Source organism: Podarcis raffonei, chromosome 4 (assembly GCF_027172205.1).
Source record: "Podarcis raffonei isolate rPodRaf1 chromosome 4, rPodRaf1.pri, whole genome shotgun sequence".
NCBI lineage: Eukaryota > Metazoa > Chordata > Lepidosauria > Squamata > Lacertidae > Podarcis > Podarcis raffonei.
In genome coordinates, this window is record NC_070605.1 from 54,896,776 (window position 1) to 54,919,710 (window position 22,935).

At 39.9% G+C, this 22,935-nt stretch overlaps 1 protein-coding gene across 3 annotated transcripts in view; it reads left to right on the top strand.

Annotated features, from left to right (window-relative positions):
• Positions 1-22,935, top strand: part of DOP1B (DOP1 leucine zipper like protein B) — a 66,494-nt gene that overhangs the window by 38,700 nt on the left and 4,859 nt on the right. For all 3 annotated transcript variants that reach the window (XM_053386672.1, XM_053386673.1, XM_053386674.1), the window contains 15 exons: positions 1,017-1,142; positions 1,439-1,573; positions 2,213-2,268; positions 5,405-5,509; positions 5,611-5,677; positions 8,046-8,190; positions 11,516-11,598; positions 11,984-12,093; positions 12,793-12,939; positions 13,492-13,553; positions 13,706-13,834; positions 15,949-16,085; positions 17,143-17,198; positions 19,115-19,270; positions 21,192-21,324. In XM_053386672.1, coding sequence (XP_053242647.1) covers positions 1,017-1,142; positions 1,439-1,573; positions 2,213-2,268; positions 5,405-5,509; positions 5,611-5,677; positions 8,046-8,190; positions 11,516-11,598; positions 11,984-12,093; positions 12,793-12,939; positions 13,492-13,553; positions 13,706-13,834; positions 15,949-16,085; positions 17,143-17,198; positions 19,115-19,270; positions 21,192-21,324 — 1,647 coding nt within the window. The remainder of the gene's footprint in view (positions 1-1,016; positions 1,143-1,438; positions 1,574-2,212; positions 2,269-5,404; positions 5,510-5,610; positions 5,678-8,045; positions 8,191-11,515; positions 11,599-11,983; positions 12,094-12,792; positions 12,940-13,491; positions 13,554-13,705; positions 13,835-15,948; positions 16,086-17,142; positions 17,199-19,114; positions 19,271-21,191; positions 21,325-22,935) is intronic.

The following is a 22,935-nucleotide window of genomic DNA, read 5'->3' on the forward strand; positions in this document are numbered from 1 at the left end:
ACACCGTTATTGACTGTAATTTCTCTTTTTTTAAAAAAATAATGTTTATTAACCGACCAATCAAATCACATCACATAAATTCTGAATTACAAAGCCAAATTTTAAATTTTTTGTTGGGGGTACCCATATTTCAAGTTCTGAAGGGGATTCCAATCATCTTCTTGCTGCTGCATTAATGTTCACAAATCTGTCCAAATAATGTTCATAATTCTATCCAGTCCTATCTTGCTGTTCCCACATCTCATCTTGTTATTTTCATATATTTTTCTTTTTTCTCTGTGATCTCTTCTGATAATCTCCTTAAGCAGGTAAACACAAATTATAATCCTGTGTGATTTTTTTCCGTTCGTCCAATAACCATATCGAGATGGTTTCCATATATCATCACTTCCATAAATAAAAGCACTCTTTCCATCGTTAATCTTTACAAATCTGTCGCCTTCTTTAGTCCTCTGAGGAGCTTCACCCGCAGTATGAAAACAGATGCATTGCTCCTCCCAGACATAAATCTTTCGACAGAACTTGCCAAAATGGCGACACTGTTTTTTTACTGCGTCATCCCAAAGCTCTTGTACTTTTCCACGATCTCCTTAAAACATGCTTTTGGTTAGAAATTATCTCCACACAGTCTTAAATCATCCAGCTTAGGTCATTTAAGCTGCATTTCTGACTTGTGGGAAGGGGGGTTATTGGTTAATCACATAGAAGAAAGAAAGGAAAGTTCCCCCCCCCATCCAGTATTGATTGTATTTTCTCAACAGCAACTGTAATGTTCATTTTCAGAAGCAACTTCCAGGTGCCACATGGAAAAACTGTTGCATGATAAATTCTTGCTTATAATGAGAAATACATGCACAATGGGAATTTAGCCTCTCCCCCCCCCCCCAGTATGAGAACAAAAAGTGTGATTTAAAAATAGTGAGCTGCTTATGACATTTTATCAGGGCACCTGTCTGTAGGAAAACAAATTCCATCCAAACCCATTCTAGAATAAGTGTGTGTTTTCTTTTTTATAGACGTTGAAGAATAAAATCCTTGACTTCTTGAATCCCCTCACTGGGCAGCTTGGGGTGCAACTTATAGCTGCAGTAGCAGCAGTGTGGAGCAGCAAAAAATCTCACAGGCATCAAAACAAAACAAAGGTAAAGGAGAAGAAGAAATCACAAATGTGGTGTGATAAATAGTTCATTCCCCTGCCCAATGATAAGGGAAAACTTCAAAACATCTAGAGGGTACCAGGTTGGCAAAGACTACTTCAAAGCATTTGCCGCCCGCCCCCCCCCCACGCGCAGTATGCCTGGTTTCTTGTTTTTCCTGTGTCTGAACACTACAGTTTCAGCTCCTGTGCATGCTTGTAGAACAGAACCAGATATTTCTGAAAAGGCATGTTACAAATCAATATATAAGGGGTGGTCCTTTATGTATGTTTTTGTTTCAGATTCCTCCCGCAGCTAGTGCATCTCAGCTTATACTTGTTGATCTAGTTTGTGCCCTAAATACTCTGAAGACAGACACTATATTGCAGCTTATAAAAGAAGTTGTAAAGAAACCATCCCAAATCAAAGGTGAAGAGGTAGGTGTTGTTTTTACTCTGTCTATAATCTCTGTTACTCACAAGTTAGGAAGTTTCAATTGCTCATCAGCCTACTATATCAAGGTTAAAAAATGGATTATTCATGGTTGTCCCCACACTCCATGGAAATAAAAGGCTGTAGTTCTGAGAGATATCTTAACCTAATAAATTCCTTAAGTTGATTAGTTCTTTAATGAAGAAGTTAGTGAGAGGATAAAATGAGCTGAAAGGTGGGAATAGACCAGGAGCTCTTGGTTTTTGCCTCATCACTATTTAAAGGATTGTGAGCAGCATACAGAATTGATTAGCGTTCAGATTTGGTCAGTCACATAGTAACTTGAGGGTTATCCAAGACAGTAAACAAGAGGGTATATATCTGGGATAGCATGGCTAATTTGGGATCTCTATTCAAACCCAAGTGTCTTTCAAGGAACCGCAGGTGTCCTTGGTTTTTGAAAACAACTTGTAGGAAATTTTAAATTACAGTTTTATTTCTACAAAACCACTACTTAAACAAGTTTACTTAGAAGCAAGTCATCACTGAAATAATTTCTGGATTATTTTGCCTGTAATATGTTTCAGTTTGCGTTATTGTGTTTTCTTTGGAATTGGGTAATAGGGTTTTTTCTTTATTTCCAGAAATCTTCTCTAGTGGATATCCCAGTGCTCCAGTTCTGCTATGCTTTCATACAAAGGTAAATGAGCTTCTAGGCTGTTTCTACATTTCTACTTCTTTTTGAATCCAGTAACTACAAACATTGGGTGGAACGCGGGTAGCGCTGTGGTCTAAACCACTGAGCCTTGGGCTTGCCGATCAGAAGGTCGGCGGTTCAAATCTCCATGTGAGCTCCTGTTGCTTGGTCCCATCTCCTGCCAACCTAGCAGTTTGAAAGCACCTCAAAGTGCAAGTAGATAAATAGGTACCGCTCAGGCAGGAAGGTAAACAGTGTTTCCGTGTGCTGCTCTGGTTCGCCAGAAGCGGCTTAGTCATGCTTAGTCATGCTGGCCACATGACCCGGAAGCTGTACACCGGCTCCCTCGGCCAATAAAGCGAGATGAGCGCCGCAACCCCAGAGTCATCCGCAACTGATCCTAATGGTCAGGGGTCCCTTTACCTTTAACTACAAACATTAATGTCTTTGCTTTCTATTCTTTCCTTTTTTTTTTTAATTGCACAGCATGCTTACAGTGATTTTTTTGGTCCTGATGCTGAGGAACTATAGAACTACTTTGTTCAAATAGCAAGAACTGCAAAAGAGTTAATACAAATAGCTCCCAAGTGCCCTATTGTTGCAGTAAGATATTGTGAGCCATGGTAGCAACTTAATTCATTTTACCAGAGGTAGCAAATGCGTTGCAAAAACAGTAAGAATGATTAACTATCTAATTAACAAGCTAGTCAAAGTGTGCACCTCTACAAGATTTGCTGTGGTTTTCAATTGAAGGCTCCTGGTCAAAAGTCATCCAAAAATGCAAAATAGAATGAGAAGGGAGCTCCAAACCTGCAAGCTGTAGCATTTAGGAAAGAGGCTCTTTGGTGAGAGGAGGAAAAACACCATGTAGGTTGAAGGATTGTGAAAAGGACACAAAATCAGCATAGAAAGATAAGGAGTACCACATCTTTGTTTTCATTGTAAAGACTGCTTTCATTTCAGATTATTTCCAACCCTGAGGTCATTGGTTCTTTCTGTCTTGTTTCACCTCTGAAGAATGTACTGTACTTCTCATTTAAATGAATACTTAATTTATGACGACAGTCTTCTGGATTGTCTATTCTTTTCATCTTCATTGTAACCTGACCTCCTTCAACTTCATTATCATAACTGGGTCATAAATATTGTTGAGACCTAGAAGAGGAATCTTGACACCATTTGGTACCTGGCTGAGAGAGAGGTTGTAAATCTTTCGCCTCCCTTTGTCATCCTAATTGCCCAAACTAACAGTGTCTACCTCTAAACAGGGAAAATACGCTCTTTAAAAGAAAAATAGTAATTCTGTGGTGGGATTTATTAAAACATTTGGAACATTTCAAAACTTAGGCCATTCAGCCCTCTCTCTTAATAAAGTAAAATAAAAGATTAATTTCTCCTGAGGTACAAAGTTCCCAGTTTTGACAGCAAGGCAGTGTCAACCTTCCAACAATAAAACTGCAAAAGAATGACCCCCTGTGCTCAAGAATTTAAGGAACCATAAAAACTCCTTAAACTCCTTAAACTAATAGAACATAAAAGAAGGGAGATTGACTCACTAGAAATTAATAGGACAGTGATCAGCATCCTGCTCCCAAAACAGTGTTTTTACAAATTTGAAGGGATAAACCCCAGGCTCCTAGCAAACAGATGCAGGAAAAAAATCACTCAAAACAAAAATACATTGCCTCACCCAGAAGGATGGCAATGTAACATTCCCCTCTAAAGAAGTAATCTCAGATTTTTTTGAATTGTACTCAAATATATACATCTCACAGAACCTGCCCAAACAGGGAATTAAAAATTTCCTGGCAGGATTGCCTGTGGCAACCTTATTAACAGCAGAGGAACAAGAATACATGGACAGCTTTATTACCCCAGAGGAAATAGAGACTGTCTTCAAAGACCTAAAACAACACAAAGCCGCTTGCCCAGATGGCTTTATAGCAGAATTCAACAAGAAATTCAAAGAAACCCCACATGACTAGCCTGTTTAACGACATCATAAAGGGGTCCTGAAACCTGGTGCTCCTCCTTCAAAATAGTCTCTATCTCAAAGCTGTTCAAAGACATCCACAAAGTAGAATCATACCGCCCATGTGATACTGACACAAAAACGTCCCCTAACAATAATGTATCAAACTGAATGTAACTGATGAAGGACTCAACGTTTTGAAAACTGAATGTACATTAGTTACTCATAAAAAAAATATTTTAATAAAAACACAAAAAAGAATGCTTGGCCCGCATCTTTTTGCTCCCAGGCCTTGTGGATCACTATTGCTTCCTGAAACCAAACTTTGCTTCACACCATTATTGGGTCTGCTCCCTCTGCACAGAGCTCAGAAAATAAGTCCAAGAAGGTCATAATTAACAACAATTTCAGTCCAATCTTGGACACCTACATGATTGTGTGGAGGATTGTAAGATGTCTGGATAGGGGACTTATGCAATTCATGTGATAGGTACAGTATTGATGCACAATAAATGCTGGCTAGGAGGATGACGCTTTCCTGACTTTAGTATGGCATTGCTTTATTTTTCTTTGTACATATTGACATATTGCATGAGTGCAACAAACATGTATCATACAGATACAATTTTCAAGCAGCTAGTAATCATTACATGTTTTCAACAATCTCATTTACATATTTTGTGTGCAAAACTCATGGTCCTTTTGGTGTGATTCAGTGCCCTTAGGGTCAATAGTGCTCTTAGGGCCAATGAAACAATTTTTAAAAAATTCTTTCCTAAATCATACTTTTATTATTGATGTATCAGATTTTATCCATTCTGAAACTGGGTTTTTAATAGGGTACCCAACATCGTGTAAAGCTGAAGGCAGTGTTCCTTTGTCATTGTAAATGTCCCAGAAATGTATTCGCTTAGGGATTCTTTTATTCCTCACTTCACCATGAAGGCTCTGAAGTAAGTTAGAGCACTTGTGTATTCACTGCTACCTCAACGAATTGCATAAATTGCCTGACAGCAACAATATGTAGGAATGGTTAATCTTCAACATAAAACTGAACTAAATAGCCTTTCCTGTAAGCCCCTATCTGATACTTGCTGTGTGCATGGTTTCAGTATTTTTCAGCACTGGAACTGATGGCTTTGTGTGTTTTTTTTTGTTTTCCCTCAGACTTCCTGTCATAGCCTTGCAAGAGAACTTCCAGTCGTTGTTAGGAGTGTTGAAGGAATCTGTGCAGCTGAATTTGGCACCACCTGGTTATTTCTTGCTTCTCAGGTACGGCAGCAGCAGTTGTTTTTGCACACTACAATTGTAGCACACTCATAGTGTACTCTAGTAGTGTAATGGTACACTAACTTGGGCTTATTCTTCTGCAGCACTCTGAATGATTTTGTGACTAGAACTCCAAACCAGGAAAACAAGAAGGATCAGAAAGACCTGCAGGTACTCCATAGCATGTTTTCAGTTCATACATGTAGATCTTGATTTCTCCCTGCTCCCCCATGTCATGCACCAAACTTGACTACTTAATGGAAGATATATGCTTAATAGTCCCAAACCACTAGCTTGTTGTGAAAAACGGGTTCTAAATTCAATCCATATAAATTGACTGCATCAGCAGGGTCTTCTGTTGAAGCAGGTACTAAGACAAAAGGGGAAAACCTTTGTTTTAGCAGGATCTTGCTACCTGTGAGGTACAAATTAGGGACTTCAAAGCACTAAGTCACGTGATGTCAGCTGACTGGCAGATGGGCAGCCCATCCACCTGCCAAATTTTACCATTGAGGCAGAACCATCTGGCCCATGGTTTCAAAAAGGTTCTGCTCCCGTGAGGCAGAACTGGGGGCTTTGGGGGATGATAAATCAAAGGTCCATACCTACCAGACTTGCTGTAAGTGAGGGCTTTGGTTTTCCATTGGAAGATTCCTGAGCAAAAATAGGGAGAATCAAAAACATAATGAAATAGTAAACACCATAAGAAAAATCTAGCCTCTCTAAGGCCTCTTAGCAAACAGACAAGCTTGTCCAACAAATGCAGAAATCACAGACCTGTTCTCCCCCTCCCCATAACACCAAGTCAGCACACCCTCATGGAAGGGGCTGTTGGGAGAGGGAGGGAAACCAGTGTAAGCTAGAAGATGTAAGAAAACATTGAGAGAGTGCCCCCCTTCCCAAAGTCTCTCTCTTCTTCGTGTTTCCCTAATAGAAACCCCCCTTTCATTTCAGATCTCAAACCACATTCTGGTTCTCTCTGGTACCCCTGAACAATTTCACTTCTCATTAATAATTAAAGGTAAAGGTACCCCTGCCCGTACGGGCCAGTAGTGTCCGACTCTAGGGTTGTGCGCCCATCTCACTTAAGAGGCCGGGGGCCAGCGCTGTCCGGAGACGCTTCCGGGTCACGTGGCCAGCGTGATGAAGCTGCTCTGGTGAGCCAGCACCAGCGCAGCACACAGAAACGCCATTAATAATTCCATTAATTATTAATATTCCATTAATAATTCCATTAATTATTAATATTCCATTAATAATTAGTCCTTCGTTAATTTATGACTTGTAGCAAGATACTCACCTTCTTTGTTTCTTTTCCTTCACTTTCATCCTTAAATATTTCAGCTTTCCTTATCACAACTAAGTCATAAATTGTGCCAAAATCTGGATGAAGAACACTGAAACCAACTGGTTTCTAATTAAGATCTTGCCCTACTGCCTTACATTAATTGCACAAAACAAAAGCTTCTGACTCTAAAATGGGAATAAAATGTTGATAAAAGTAAAAAGAATCTTATGATGTAACAAGCATCACCAGGGACATGACAACACCACAACCTTCAAGTGCCTAGTTCATATCATTTACCCCTCTTCCCCCCCCCCTGTTTATACCTGGGGTGTTTTCCCTTGAATACTCTTTCCCAGTTTAATTAAACAGAGGCATAGGTAATTCTTAAACTCTGAACAGGAAGCATGGTATTAAAAGGTACCAAAAGATAAAAATGGATGAAAGTAATAAGGTATTTCATTCCTGATTAAACAAAGTCTGTTTTTGTTCCAGCACAAACTCAAAAAGATCACAGAGATAAATTATCTTTTTTAATTAGCATAGGGAGTAACCTATTTGTAATTAGCATAGGGAGTAACCAGAATTTGCTCATCTAGGGGTCCCTTTGGTGCTACTATTAGAGAACTTTCAAACACCCATCTTCAAAGGAAGATATAGGGCCCATTGCTGTGTTTATCTCAAGCTCTGTATGGTAAGGATGATACTTGTATTCAGGGATGCTTAGCCAGCATCTTTCCTGCTCCTCTAGCCTGGGCATAATGATCATCATGGCTTCTTGTAATCAAACAGCAAACAGTTCTTACCAAACATTGGTTCATACCATAAGTGGAGCTCTTCCTTCTGTACTTTACCCTTGAACCCAGAAAACAAGTCCAAAAAGAACATAGCCAACATGTAGTTATAGATCTACAATATGTCCAACAGAACTTTTAGGATGGCTTTTTAATAGAAAAATGAAAATTTCATTATTCTAATGGGCCAATAGGCATATCACAAATGCCTTGCAAACTGCACATCACACATTAGCCACACTGAACCTCCAGCAAGAGGTTCAGTATTTGGTGGGGAGGGGGAATGACTCTGTAGCATGCACTGCCTTCACAGAATTCAAATGGAGTAAAGTGATATTTTGGTTTGCCACTTGTTTCCCTTCTCACAATAAAACAAATATTACTTCCATAAGACAAAATGCCCTGAGTGATGTCTATATGCATGAATCACTCGTCGCTCTTACTCTGCTTTCCCTTTCAGGAGGTAACCCAGAAAATATTGGAAGCCGTTGGGAATGTTGCTGGTTCTTCGCTAGAACAAACTAGCTGGCTGAGCAGGAATCTGGAGGTGAAAGCTCAGCCTCAGGTTGCTTTAGATGAGCCCATGGCTGAAGATGATTTCTGCGGTAAGAAAAATGGAGACAGTTCTGTGGGCTAGCTGTTGTTTTATACAAGCATTTTAGTCCCACAAGTCTGCTTAAGGTGGAGGGAAGAAGTAGGATTGGGCAATTCTAAAACACTGGCAATATAAGGAATGTTTCGGTTTCACACAATGCTCTTCCACCAGCTTCCATTTTGGAGCACAAATTCATTTAGCTAGATAACTGATAATATAGAACTGGAGAGGAGAAACAGCAGAGCTTTTCCATCACATCTGCTGAGACCAGTTGCTTTTAGCTCTTCCCCAGTTGTTCCCTAGAGACATTCATTCAGTCAAGTTACTTGAACTATTTCCGTCCCACATGGTTACTGTAAGATATGTGACTTTGAGAAGTAATGCCTGAGATTCCCTTTCCCCCTCCTCTCTCCCCATTCATTTTTCCATGTGTGTCTCATGCCTTTGGTACTGTGAGCTTGAAGGCAGGGGCTGTCTTATTACTAATCTTTGTAAGCCCCTCTGGAACCCTATTTTTGGCTTAAGGTGGGGCAGAGATGCTTCAAATATGCCTTTTCATTTCTGTCTGCCCCTTGAGTACTGACCACAGCACACAGACTCTTTAGAAGGTAGATAATAAAAAAAGGAAACAGTAAAAGTCATTAGGTTAGCAAAGCTGGAGAGGTGTGTGTGTGACTTTTAAGATAAATTAGTTATATAATCAGAAAATAAATGGATTAATATTCCCAAGTCAGGCTGAAACACTTTAAGAGGTGAAGTCTCCTCAGAATTGTGCAGGCATTTGATGACATAAATATCCAGCAACTTCCTTCCTTCCATTATAGAACTTCTCTTTTAAATAATTTACTTGATTTATCAGCTACTCTTCAGCCAAAATATGTGACTTGCAAAAATAAAAACATAAAATGGATCGCTAAAAGGCCAATATAATTGAGAAGGTTTTCACTTGGTGCCAAAAAGAAAATGGGGGTGGCACCAGGCAGCTTCCCTTTAAAGGGCATTTTAAACTGCTAAATTCAGGGACTGGCAACACATTGCATTTTGTGTGCATAAATAAAGAGCCCCCAGCAGCTGTTTTTTCCATAAGGAAAGGCAGCTTGGGGTCTTTGTAGTTCTAACTACACATTAAATGCTAATGTGTTTAAGGGGGGGGAGCAAAGCCATGAGGTTGAACTTTTTTTTTTTTAAAGATATATTTATTAAAATTTTCAAAAAATATAAAAGAGAAACAGAAAAGAAAAAAGAGAGAAGAAAGAAAAAGAAAAAGCAACAGTTAAAAAAGTTTACATTACTTACTTTCCATACCCAATTTCCTTGACTTCCCCACACCTGCCCTTCTTGTATTCCAATTCCAATTTTTAGCTCAGCAAATTTTTGTCCCCACACTTTACCTTATTTCCTCTGATTCATTTTAATTACCCAATTTTAACTTATAAACCTCCATCTTTATATTTCAAAACTTATTCTTCAAATACTTTTCCTAAATTCACCCCATCAATTTAATTAACCCATTTTAACTTAAAAACCTCAATCTTTATACTTCAACACTTATTCTTAACAATCTTTTTCTAAGGTCGACCCCAAATCCCTTCCGTTTGGATTCCCGAAGCTCTACCACCCCCTTTCCCGGTTTCGAACCCCAACCAAAGTCCATCTGTCCATCTACAATCAGCCTGGTGACCTCACATCCGAGGCACTTAACTCTCTCTCAATTTCTCTCTGCCGGTTTTTTTTGATAGTCCTTTATTTTAAATTCCGAATCTCGAAGAAGCTCTGTTCCAATAAGGTCCATATTTCTTCCAGCCAGACCTCCATATTTAAGAATGGAACCAAGATCTTGTTTCTTACTTCTCATAAGTCCAAATGTCCCAAAGGCTCCAAATTCCACATTAGCCAAATTTGTATTCCATATGTCTTCAGATCCCCATATGAGGAGATCTCTCCAATTTCCATTCTTCACTTCCAACCAAGTTTTCATCATCCTGTTCTTATTTTCCTTTGTGTCCAACTTAACAGGCGTCTGGCTCTCCTTAATCGTCTGCAGCATCACAGCACCTCCTCCTTTTTCCTTCACAAATTCCTTCTCTTGTTTGGCTGTAAGGATTTTTGGATCAACAACAACACTTCCCTGTTCATCTGCAGGAACTTGAATCATATCCCATCCAGGCTCAGCAACTTTATTTACTGTTCCCTTCATTATTGTGACATTCACAGTCAAAACATTTGTCTGTTCCTGTAGTTTTCCCAGGAGAGCGAAGGTCTTTTCCAGTTCAGCCAGTATTTTTCCACTTACAGCCATTTTTGTAATGTCCTGAACCCCCTCTAGAGGGATTCTAGTTACTTAATGTCTTCCAATTCCCACAAAAGCCAAGTTAACCTTTTCTTCTTTATTTTAACAATTTGTTGCCAAATTGTAGCAGATATGACCAGCAAAGTCAGCAAAAACAGAGTTTCCCTTTCCTTCCAACTTTGACAGCTAATTTGACAGCTGTCAAAATCTTTATACCTCTTCCGCAGGCTCTCTCACCGATCGCTCCCGGGTCTTGGGGGAGGGGTGAATTCCGTTCTCAATGTTAGCTCTTATCCTCCAGCACAGTCACTTAAATTGCCCCAACATAAAGTTAATTGCTTTTCTCCACAAGAAAGAAAAGTATTCTCACGACCTTAGTAATAAAATCCTTGCTTTACGATGTTTACAAGACGGGTAGGCAGACTTCCTTTTAACACCTTGCCCGTTCGTGCCTAATTCCCAAAGATAAAATTTCCCTTTTAAGTCCAATTACCGTGTTACTCACGGGTCGTTACTTTTAATCCAAATGTTCAAAGGAAGAAGTTAGCGCTCTCCATCCATGGCATGCGGCTTCACTCAGCAGGGGAAGCAGTCGAACTCTCAGCACCACGCCACTCTCCGTCCCCGTTCCGAAGCCTTTAAAAAGGCTCCTTTGCGGGTCGGGGGGGCACAAATGGTGCCCGCCGAGTCACCAGGTCCACAGGCTTCAGCGCCTGTGGTTTCTAAGGGTCCCCGCGTCCATGAGGTTGAACTTTAGAGCAGGAAAGCCATTGGGGACCCAGGGGTACTCAATCTTTTATTTGCTTTTAATGCCCCACACTGGGTTCTGAATGCTTGTTGCCTTCTGTTTGGTGAAGAACAGGCAGATTTGCTTGTTTTAAAGGCATGTGGCTAGACATTCAGACTAGATAAGTATTGCCCAATATCTTCAGAACAATTTTCTAACTATCGGTCTCCTCCCATCCCCAAAAAACCCACCTACTACTAGTGGAAAAAAGTTTAAGGGAGAGCATGAAAGAACAATAAAATGTTCCTTCTTCTACAGATACATCAGCAGTACCTTCTTCAATGGTCTCTGCCTCTGCCCCATCAGTGTACAGTGTTCAGGCCCTCTCTATCCTTGCAGAGGTGAGTCCTGATTTCTTTTTACTCTGAGAGGGAAACTGCTCTATAGCCACTATCCTTCCTATATATATGTTCCATAAGTGAAAGCCCTGCATGTTCACTGACCCTCCATTAACAGGCAGAGCTGCTTGAGCATACAGCATTATGCCAGCCATGGAGGAGGGAAAAGGGGATGCATCAGTTGCATTGCTAATGTTTTGGAAATCTATCTGAAGACGTGTGCATGCACACGGAAGCTCATACCAATAACAAACTTAGTTGGTCTCTAAGGTGCTACTGGAAGGAATTTTTTTATTTTGTTTTGAAAATGTGACACTTCACAATTTTCAGGATTACTGTGAAATCAGAAGAGCTGTTCTTTTTTAAATGGAACGTTCTTTCTCCATAGGTTCTTGCTTCTCTCCTGGATATGGTTTACCGGAGTGATGAAAAAGAGAAAGCAGTGCCTTTGATCTCGCGTTTGCTGTATTATGTGTTTCCTTACTTACGCAATCACAGGTAAATAAATTTTTCCTTACATCACCTATATGTAACTCATGCAATATATGCACCATACTTGGGGACCTAACTTGGGCAGATTCCTTGCTTCAAGGTCAAAGCTCTTCCAGGATTGTTGTTCCGTAATATACTTCATAGATCTGCCAAGCATTAAGTGATTGCCGCCTACTGCCAAGATAGCACACATGCTTCCTGAGAGTCAAGAGAATAGTAATTATGATGCTTTTTTCTGATGGTGGGGAAATGGATGCTTGACTGGCATGGAAGTATGTGGGAATTTGGGAGGGTACAATGAGAATTCAGGTTCAACTATGGAAACAGGTACTCCTCTCCAGTTGACAGTCCTGGCTTACAAGATATGACTTGGTTTAAGGTTGCTCCTTGAATACAAATTAGCAAAGCAGCAATCTTATTGCCAGAGGTTAGAAATGTCAAAAGAGGAACATAATAATTTATCAGCCATGATAGGGTTCCTCTGCTTGCTGGTGGTACTGACTCCAGATCTGAGCTTGGAAAAGATAACGCATGAATTTTCCTTGCAACTAACATAATTTTTTTGTTCAATCAATAAATATTTAATTGAATATCAACAAGGTTAAAGTAGAGTGTTGCTGTGAAGTCTGTCAGTTTTGGGAGCAAGTGAGTGACATACTTATTTGGAAAGTAAGTGATTTGTCTGTTGTGTATGTTTGTTTACAGTGCCTACAATCTTCCTAGCTTTCGTGCTAGTACACAGTTGCTCAGTTCTTTAAGTGGCTATGCTTATACCAAGCGCGCATGGAAGAAAGATGTCTTAGAACTATATATGGATCCAGCTTTCTTCCAGATGGATACTTCATGCATTCAGTAAGGTGTATGACTCGGGCAGTCTTGTTGTTGGCTTCTGAATGTACAAATGGATAAACTCCAGTAGATTACAATGAAGTTATACTTTTAATTTGGAAACTCTCTAAAGTTGCTAATTTTCCAGTGATTTCATTCAGAAAAACATTAGTCTTTAGAAAAAGAGCAGGTTATTGTCATTGTGTTGAGAGAGCATTTTTAATTAAAACTTTGGTTACAATACTTCTGCATCTATTCTAATACATTATTTTAAAGATGTGCAAGGCATGGTAAAAAACTAAAGTTGTCCCTCAGGACTGTTTCAATATCAATATAAAATTTTCTAAAGAGAAGTTAGACCGTCATGTGTAGGAAATTGCGATAAACTGTGCAGCTTGGAGTTGTCAGTGTCTGCATTCATCATAAACTAAGCATAAGATTTGCACAATTTTACTGCCCAGCACATGGCTGACTTTGAAAGAAATGCATTCTTCCTTTGTGCTTGCTTCACACAAGGGGCTAGAGGAGTTAAACTTAAATTACACTAAACTTTACTTAATTGTTAAATTTCTTCAGTTGGCGAGCCATTATCGATCATCTTCTGACACATGAGAAAACTATGTTTAAAGATTTGATGAGTAAGTATTTTTTCATAATTATTATCCCATTACTTTTAATAGAAAGTTCAAATCAAGAAGAAAACAACCAATTAAACTTTTTATCAAGGTAGCAGCTGCTTTTATATATAAAAACAACTTGATGTTAATAGCAATTCTGTTCTTGATTACAGCTATGCAGAGCAGTTCTTTAAAACTTTTTCCAAGTTTTGAGCAAAAGGCAATGTTGTTAAAGCGTCAGGCCTTTGCAGTTTTCAGTGGAGAAATTGATCAATATCACCTTTACCTTCCTTTAATACAAGGTGAGTGTTAAAGTTTGCATTGTTCACAGATGTTCAGTAAAAGATGTGAATGGAAAGAAGCATGCATACACATAGGCTCAGTTCATTTAACAACAACAAACCATTGTGTTACATAAACAGTCCACAGACTCATATCCTCCTGCACTTCCTCTTTTACACCAAATCATATGAAGTGGAAAGAACTGCAAATCAGGATAAAACAGGTTTGAAATTCTGATTTGGAGGGCAATCACAAAGCATAGTTTGCCAGTTAAAGTGCAACAACAAACTATGATCTGCCATGTAGGGGAGGGCATTGGAGCATGCAAGAAGGGGGACGGGGAGGGGAAATGAGCCTGATGCTTGCTTATGCAAGAGCCAAATTATGATTTGATATTACAGATGAACGGAGCCAAGTGAAGGTTCCAAGTTGGCAGTGAGGTGCATTGCTCACAAAATGAGGATCTGTTGAGTTTTGACTTTCTCTAAATCTGAGGGATGCAAATTCATCTTCTGATTTTAGAGACAGAGCTTTATACCCTTCAGAATAGTCTGACTGGAGTGGAAATTGGAGACACTGTGTTGCAGCAGTTCCATCCCTATCTAGATAGGCAATCTCTGGAGGTGCTTCTGGGGGAATAGTCTTCCACCCCTTAGTAAGGGGTCAAGCGTGTTTCTCCCTCGTCCCCCATTCTATTTCATATCTGCACGAAACCACTGAGTGAGGTCTTCTGGAGGTTTGGGATGAGCTGTCATCAATAAACCAGTGGCACCCATCTCTTAGTCCCATTTTCATCAAATCCTGAGTAAAGCAGTGGAAGTACTAAATCAGTGCTTATAATTTCACTAATACACTGGATAAGGACCAATAAACCCAAGCTCAGTCCAGACAAAACAGAGGTAATGTGGATCAGTGATTCTTCTGCTCAAGGGAGAGGTGTTTGTCCTATGTTAGACAGCCTTGCACACCCTGGAGGGACAAGCCTGCAGCTTAAGGATGATGCTTGGTCCATCATTAAAGATAAAGGCACAAGTTGCTTCTGGAGCACAAGGTTCCTTCAACCTGCTTAGACTGGTATACTAGCTCTGACCCTAGCCTTGTGGCAAGACCACCTGGAGAATTTTACCTTTATGATTTCTATATAACCATGTATCCTAATGATGATTTCTATATATCCATGTATCCTAATGATGCTTAAATCACTAAGGCTTCAGTAGGACTAGAAGTGCCTAAATCTCAGGAATCCAAAGTCTACCTTTGCCCTATTTCTCTCTGCCCTGCTATTGTGCTTGAAGGCAAAAATAAATCTGATGTGTTGGCATTTTTCTATAGCATTTATCTATAGGGAACCTTCCCCAGACTGTTTCTCATGCTTGTGAGATGGGGGACAGGAAAGAGAAGTCTGCCACAGAATGCAATGTTCTAGCCCAATAACAGATGGGGGGGTTACTTAGGCTTCAACTGTCAAATAGGTTTCTTTTCCTCTTTATAGCTGAAAATTAGGGTAAAGGGCATCATGATGCACAATATGGAAAAGCAGAAGTATTCTTTACATGGGCATAGGAAGGGCTCTTGCCCCGCTCATTGGCTTGATTTTGCTGCAATATATAGGAATATGTAATATCTAATGATGTTTGTAATCAGGTATATAAACCCAATGCCCAAGGGGCCCTGGCAGTCAGGCTCTGGAAAATATTCCACTGGGTCTTTATTGCTCAGCAATAAACTTGGCCTTCTTTTTTGCCACTGCTGCATCTGTCGATTCTTGGACACATTTTGAGTGGGCAACTGGTATTCCTTATATGCTTGCAACATCAGTTATCCCTGGTAACCTCTATGTTGGAGTCAAATCACACTTGTGGGCTGCCTTCTGAAGACTCTTTTGTATTAGTGCCGAATATGGCTGCCAGGTTACTAACTGGGACTGAGCATTATGATCATATTATGCAGTTCGACATTATTTTGCAACTGTAATTGTTATCCTAGTTCATAAGTGTAATAATTTTCCAATCGGTAAGAAGCTTGATCAGTCCCAGGATGATATAACTAAGCCAGCCAGATACGTTTTAGTGCTCCTGATTCATTACAGTTCAATATAAAAGTGTCTTAAATCTTTTTGTAAATTTTATTCTAGAGCGACTGACTGACAACCTGCGTGTTGGACAGACTTCTGTAGTAGCTGCCCAGATGTTTCTGTTCTTCAGGGTTCTTTTGCTAAGAATTTCCCCTCAGCACCTAACTTCATTATGGCCGATCATGGTGACAGAGCTGGTAAATGGTCCTTAGAAGAAAGATGGGACAATAGCCTTCAAATTCTCAGGGGAACCTTCATTCTATAGTCCATACTTGGCCCCTCACGTCTTGGCATTTGGCTTGCAAGCCCTTTTGTAGGAAGCTGTGGCCACCCACCCTACAGCTGACATCATACCTGGCATCATGTCTGGGGCAGATAAGAATGGGGCTTGGCCTAAAGAGGCTTTACACACCAAAACCCAGCACTAAGCAAAATGAACCTTCCCACATATCATTTCATGCTAGAGCAGATCAATCAACTTCACAGAACTCAATGCTAAGCAGTAAAGAAACATCATTTGAGGCCTTGCCCTTCTAGGAAGGTGCCTTATTTTAGCGGAATCATAATCAATTCCTGTGTAGACTGCCAGACTTGTAGACTCTAGGCCTTGAGGGGAAATGGAGTAGCCCAGTTAATCTCCAGTTCCTAATCAAGAGTAAAATAAAGAGTTATTTGTTGAAGAATAAGAGTAACATTGCAGAAAAGAAAATTTATAGTGTAAGGTTTTACAATACCAGCTGATTTTCAATCTGAAATTCAATTCTCACCAGGATTGAACCCTAAAGATAAGACCCTAATCCAAGTCCAAACGTAGCACCAAATTTATAGCTCCAAAAGCCAGCCCCCAGAGGGTTGTTCCCATTATATTTATGTCATTTCCATTATATCTTGCACTTTTCTTTCTTCTTACTTTAGCCAAACAATCCTAAATAGAATGGCTGAGGAAGCCATTTTGCAATAAAACGCTATCAAGCAGATTAAAGAAGTTAAATCGTCTCACTACTGAAAAAGTTAAAATGAATGACCCACATGAACAGACCTATAGCACTTTTATCTCGTGGGCAGATAAAAATCCAGCACACCTGGCCAAAAGGTTTTCCCACCGCTGGTGTAACTAATAGGAAATTTCAGTAAACTGTTGACAGCTGAGCCTTGAGATAGTTCCTATATGCATAATGTAATGTAAAGCTGAGTTAATATTGAATTGTATATATTAATACCTTGTTGATTTCTTCTTTCAATTCTGCTACCCAGATTCAAGCATTTATACAGCTAGAGGAAGATTTAGCTGAAGAGGAGGAACCAGCAAAGTAAGAATTTTTTGCTGTGCATAGTAAACAGATGATCCATTCAATGTGGCAGTTGTAGTTGCTTGCGACCTTGTGACCTGTTTCATAAGTCTGCATGCTTTGGGAAAGAGCCATTGCTCAGTGGTAGAGTGCTTGCTGTCCTAATGGAAGTTGTCTCGTTCAGTCCTAGCATCTCCAGTTAGAAGGATCAGATAGCAAATAATTGGGGGAGAGGAGAGCACAATCTGTAGAGCCACTTTCAGCCTCAATAAGCAATACTGGGCTAGATAGATTGTTAGTCTGACCCTGGCATGAGGTAATTTCTTGTTCCCAGCTTTGCACAAATAAAATAGGATGTTCTGAGGATCATTGTAGGGAAGACAATGGGCTGGTCCACAAATGCATTTATATATATTTTCCCCTCAACATCTGATAACTCAGCACGTGATGACAGCTGACAGGTGTGGCCAGACTAAATTGAAAAAGAAATGTACTTGAAATGGCTCATTCACAAATGCAGTGGCTCATTCACAAATGCAGATCATAGTTTTTATATTGCAGTCACTTCAGGGAATGAACATTTGTCTCAAACCAGGCCAGTAATTTCAAGGGAGGAAAAGAGAAGCCAAAGCTTGCAGATACACAAAAGATTTGGTAGTGGAATAGCTCCTTATTTGGAAGTTATATTTCTGAAAGCTGAAAAGTAATATATGTGGGATAGAATAGTGCTGTGCCCCTTTTTTGCTGGATGGGTTGGAATATTTGATAAAAGAGCAAATTTCACATCATCAGAAATTTGAATGCTATAATGGATACTGCTATTGCCGATAAATTGTTCTGGCTTAGTATTTTATTTGAATATCAACTATTTGCTTACATGGGAGAAAGTCCTCGAGAAAACATTTGAGGCCAAAGTGGACCTGTCCTTGTGGAGCAGAACCTCTGGGGGCTCCATAACTACCTTCCAAATGTTGGGTTGAAATAAACGACAGACGAGTGACAAGTGTCATATGGGAGGCATCTCCTGAGCATATCTCGGGGAGTCCCTTTTATTGCATATTACAGCATTGCCACATATGTGCTTGTTGCTGATTGGTTAACACAAATACAATGCAAGGTTTGCATATAGACATTAATCACCAGTAGATTAAAGGTTGGGAAAGGGAACACAGATCTAGACAGGCATGAAAACCTCCTTATTAAACTATTACTAGTGATTGATAACCTCCTTATTAAACTATTACTAGTGATTGATATAGCAAGACTTAAAAGAACATAACTATCACATTCCGTAGATGTGGTCAACCATGCATTAAGAACAGGTCAGGGTACAAGGTTTCATGAACTCAATGTGAACTCAATGTGAACTGAACATTCTAGTCATTTGCAGAAGCAAAACTTCCCATCATTCAGATGTAGCACATTTGTTTCATAAATAGCATTTCTAATAGCTGCTACCTCGCAGAAGCAAGCTGCAGGTTACACACAAAGTCCCAGCTCTCTCATTTTCCTTTTATGAAAAACAACTGTGATTTTGAGTAGGGAGCTCTTTGGTCTTTTCCCAGCTTGCCATTTTCCCCTTTAAAATCACCTCCCGCCTTTTTCCCATAAGAGGGCATCAGATCTATATGTATGTACCTGTTAGACAGGGCTTCGCCCAGGATAGGGTAAGAAAGCACATGAAGCCACCAACTTGCTGCAGTTAAAACAGGTTTCTGGTACGTGGCTGGATGGGAGACCACCTAGAAAAACCCCAGGGTCTCCCTGAGATACATGATCGAAGAAAGGTGGGATATAACTGCAAGGATATAAATTTGTAAGTCATTTTTGGTTTGCCTCTTATTCAGCATTTACCTTTTCTTTAAAAATCCAAGATTAAATATAGCTAGCTCTGTAGGTGTTTCAATCCTTAATTTTCATATTTATTAATTTCACAGGCACAACAGTAAAATAAGTAAACAGAAAACATCAGAGGGCAATGGCCCATTGCTTGGTGACATACAGCAGAATGAGCTCTCCTTGTATTTATCAGCCTGCAAATTCTTGGACACTGCACTTTCTTTCCCACCTGACAAGATGCAATTGTTTCAGATGTAAGCATGCTTATTTTTATTCCTATGACAGTCAGATAGTGCAGCATGTTGAGACACGAGAGCATGTGAAGGTCATCAGGTAGCCCTTGTACATCCCTTTGCTGCATTTTCCCCCTGGCCTTTTTTCTCTTTGTGAGCCATCCATATGCAGGGAGGCCAGATTGTATTCTGCTTTCCTAGTGTCCCATTGCCACCTACAGACTTTCAATTCATAAGTAGAAAATGTGGTGGGTGCCTTTTTGCCTTTGTGGTGTGATAGTTTAGTTTATGGTGCTGCAATAAGAATAGGCACCCCACTAATGTCCTCTGCACAGTTCACTGCCAAACCTACATTAGTTGCTCCCACCCTGATGGCGTGAAGGAAGAGAGATGGCGCTGTCCATTGGTCATGTGTGCTAAACCGAAACAAGTTGAATGATTGTGCCCAATAACCTGTTGGATGATTGTGTGTTGTCAGAAGTCATCAAAGTGATTCAATTTCCCACAGCAGACAAAGTGTAACAGAGGTTGTTTTACTTAATAAATACAAAACACACTATACACAGTTAATTTAAGAAGGCTTCTCTCTCTGAGCCCAGAGAAGGTTTTCAGCTTTCAGAGTCCTTGCTTAAAGTTCTCAGCAAGTCCAAGGCCACCAAACTCCTGCAACTTCAGTCTTCTGTCTCTTCTCCACAATTTTTCTCCATGCAGAATTCTTCTGATATAGGCCAGAACTACATGCTAAGGCTGCACAGCACAAAGACTAAGACAGTCACAAGTTGTCAGTAGCTGCATCCTGAGGGAAAACAACACATTTTTTTACCAACTTATGGAGGATTAACTCATTCCTTAACCAGGAATAGGTTTTCACCACAGTGGAATAGACATTTATACTTGTCACATATAAGGACTGTATAGAGAACTCCACAATTTTCTACTTGAGAGTGGCTTCCCAGAATAAAATTGTTTTCTTAAGTGAAAGGGCCATAAAGAACAGTGGTGAACTGGCATAACTTCATTGACAACGTTTTCCCATAGAATGGGGGGGGGGACTAACCTTTTTCAACCTGTGGGCTGTTTTAATAGTCATCCACCCCTCTGAGAACCATGTGTCAGTGGCAAACATGGCCAATGCAAGTGTGGGAGTGCGCACACATGCATACTACATGTACAGAACACATGGACCCTCACCAGACATGCAGTCACACAGCTCATGCTCACTTTCTCATATGGGCACTCACACAAACACACATTATCAGCATTGCCAGCCCTTCCTTCCAGAGCACTCACGTGGCTGCAAATACTGCCTTTTAAAAAGGCAGCATATCCCATCCATTGCTGGGATGGGGAGAAATACTGCATTTTGCTCTTGAAAGAGCAGCCAGAGGGATCTTATTTCCTGAGATCAAGAGATAAAGTACTCTGGCTGGTCTGTAGAGATTGCCTCTAAAGATCAGGGAGAATACTTTATCTCAATCAAATCAGCAGATAAGCCTGTAGGAACTGACAGGTCATTTCCCATAGCTTGGCAGCTGCATCCAGACTGCAGGTTAAGCACTCTTGCAGAAAACAAATGAGGCCTGCTACATCAAAGTAACTACTGCAGTCTCAAACTAGATTTTGCACATTGGTGCTTCATTTCAGTGTTTGAAACCGATCAAAACATTAGTGTTGTCCTTGTAGTACAATAGAAGTTCTGAAAAGCATATCAAAATGACAAGCATATCTGGATGAATGTGGAGAAAATGTCAGTATATAGGTTCTGCTCTGCCAATTGACCATCAGGAAAAGAGGGAGCTGAGCTACCATCCTCCTCCTTAAATAAAGCTGCTTGTTGACAATAGTTGGGCAAGAATGTTTATTCTTTTCTTTCTTAGCCGATGTTCTCAAAATAGTTTCCTCCTGTGTATACTTCCTGATATCAAAATGCTTTTGTTTCCAGGTACAGGTGGGCCTTTGTTCCAGAGGTGGACACACAGGCTTACAGCATGGCATCCTCAGATCTAATGGAAAATCATCAGGAATGCAAACCACATATTGTCAGAATTGTGGACTTAATAAAGCGGAAATATGGGGTAAAGTCTAAATTTCAGTTGGTTTTCATAGTTCTAATGATTTCATAGTTTGTTTAGAAGGATTACCTAGCTACATTGTGAAACCTAAACGTCCTGACTGTCCAGATTATATTTTTATATAGTATATTTGTATCATGCTTCTTTCTTGACAACAATATAAATAAGCCTTCCAAGTCAGAATAGTGACCTAGCATATGGTGCAACTAGCACAATCCATGCCCAAGCATAGTAAAAAAAGGGCAGTACAGTCTTACCCTGGAAGTTGAACGGAATACGTTCCGGAAGTCCATTTGACTTCCAAAACGTTCAGAAACCAAAGCACAGCTTCTGATTGGCTGCAGGAAGCTCCTTCAGCCAATTGTGGTTTTTTAAAATAATATTTTTATTAATTTTCTATTTTTACAATCCAATAGGCCACATTAATACAATTCCAAATTATAATATAATCCAAATAAAATTACCAATTATTCCATACCAAATCACATAACTTTGTGTGGCTTCCCATGCTCTGAGGTTCGGGCCATAATGATCTAATGACCTGCAATAGAACTTAGTCCAAATAATACAATTCTTGTGTTAATCCTTCTTTTATTTTGTCAGTCACTGATCCGACAACTTTCTTTTGCCTTTAAATAGTCCACCCGTTAATTTAGCAAGAGGGTTAATCCTGTGTTATTCTGTGTAGAATATTTTCTGAGCTTCTTCTTACTTCTTCCTGTTGTCATCCAAAAGTCTCAGCAACTCTGTTGGTTTCGTTTCTGCACACAAGGGTAATTTTCAGTGCATCATTCCAAAACAAAGAAGTCTGGCATCCTGCCATTAACCCCGGGCAGATATCCAAGATTTTGTACTGTGATCTCATTCCAACTGTTAATGAGCAGATTCTTCCCAAAACCCTGATAAATCTAATCAAGAATTCTTTTTATCATTCCAATTAGGGTCGTAGCCAAATCCTAATCAAGATTCTACACAGTTCCATCCTTTAGTTAACCCATAGAAATAATCAAACGGTCTTTAAATCCCGCTTGCGTTTTCAAATCATTTATCACTTTGGGGGAGATTTGCCAAATAAAACAGCAAGTATAAAATATATCGAAAGAGTAAAAAATGGAGGCTCACACCCCCCCAACATACCATTCCATTTGCGACACAAGTCCGTCTCCAGATCGAAACCTTAGCCCTCAAGACAACCTGCCAACTGAATCAGTCTCTATCTCCCCTAATTCAGAGCATGCCTGTTAATTAAGTCCAAATATAATAATAATAATAATAATTATTATTATTATTATTATTATTATTATTATTATTTATTATTTATACCCCGCCCATCTGGCTGAGTTGCCCCAGCCACTCTGGGCGGCTCCCAATCAGTGTTAAAAACAGTACAGCGTTACATATTAAAAACTTCCCTGAACAGGGCTGCCTTAAGATGTCTTCTGAATGTCAGGTAATTATTTATCTCTTTGACATCTGATGGGAGGGCGTTCCACAGGGCGGGCGCCACTACCGAGAAGGCCCTCTGTCTGGTTCCCTGTAGCCTCACTTCTCGCAATGAGGGAACCGCCAGAAGGCCCTCGGCGCTGGATCTCAGTGTCCGGGCTGAACGATGGG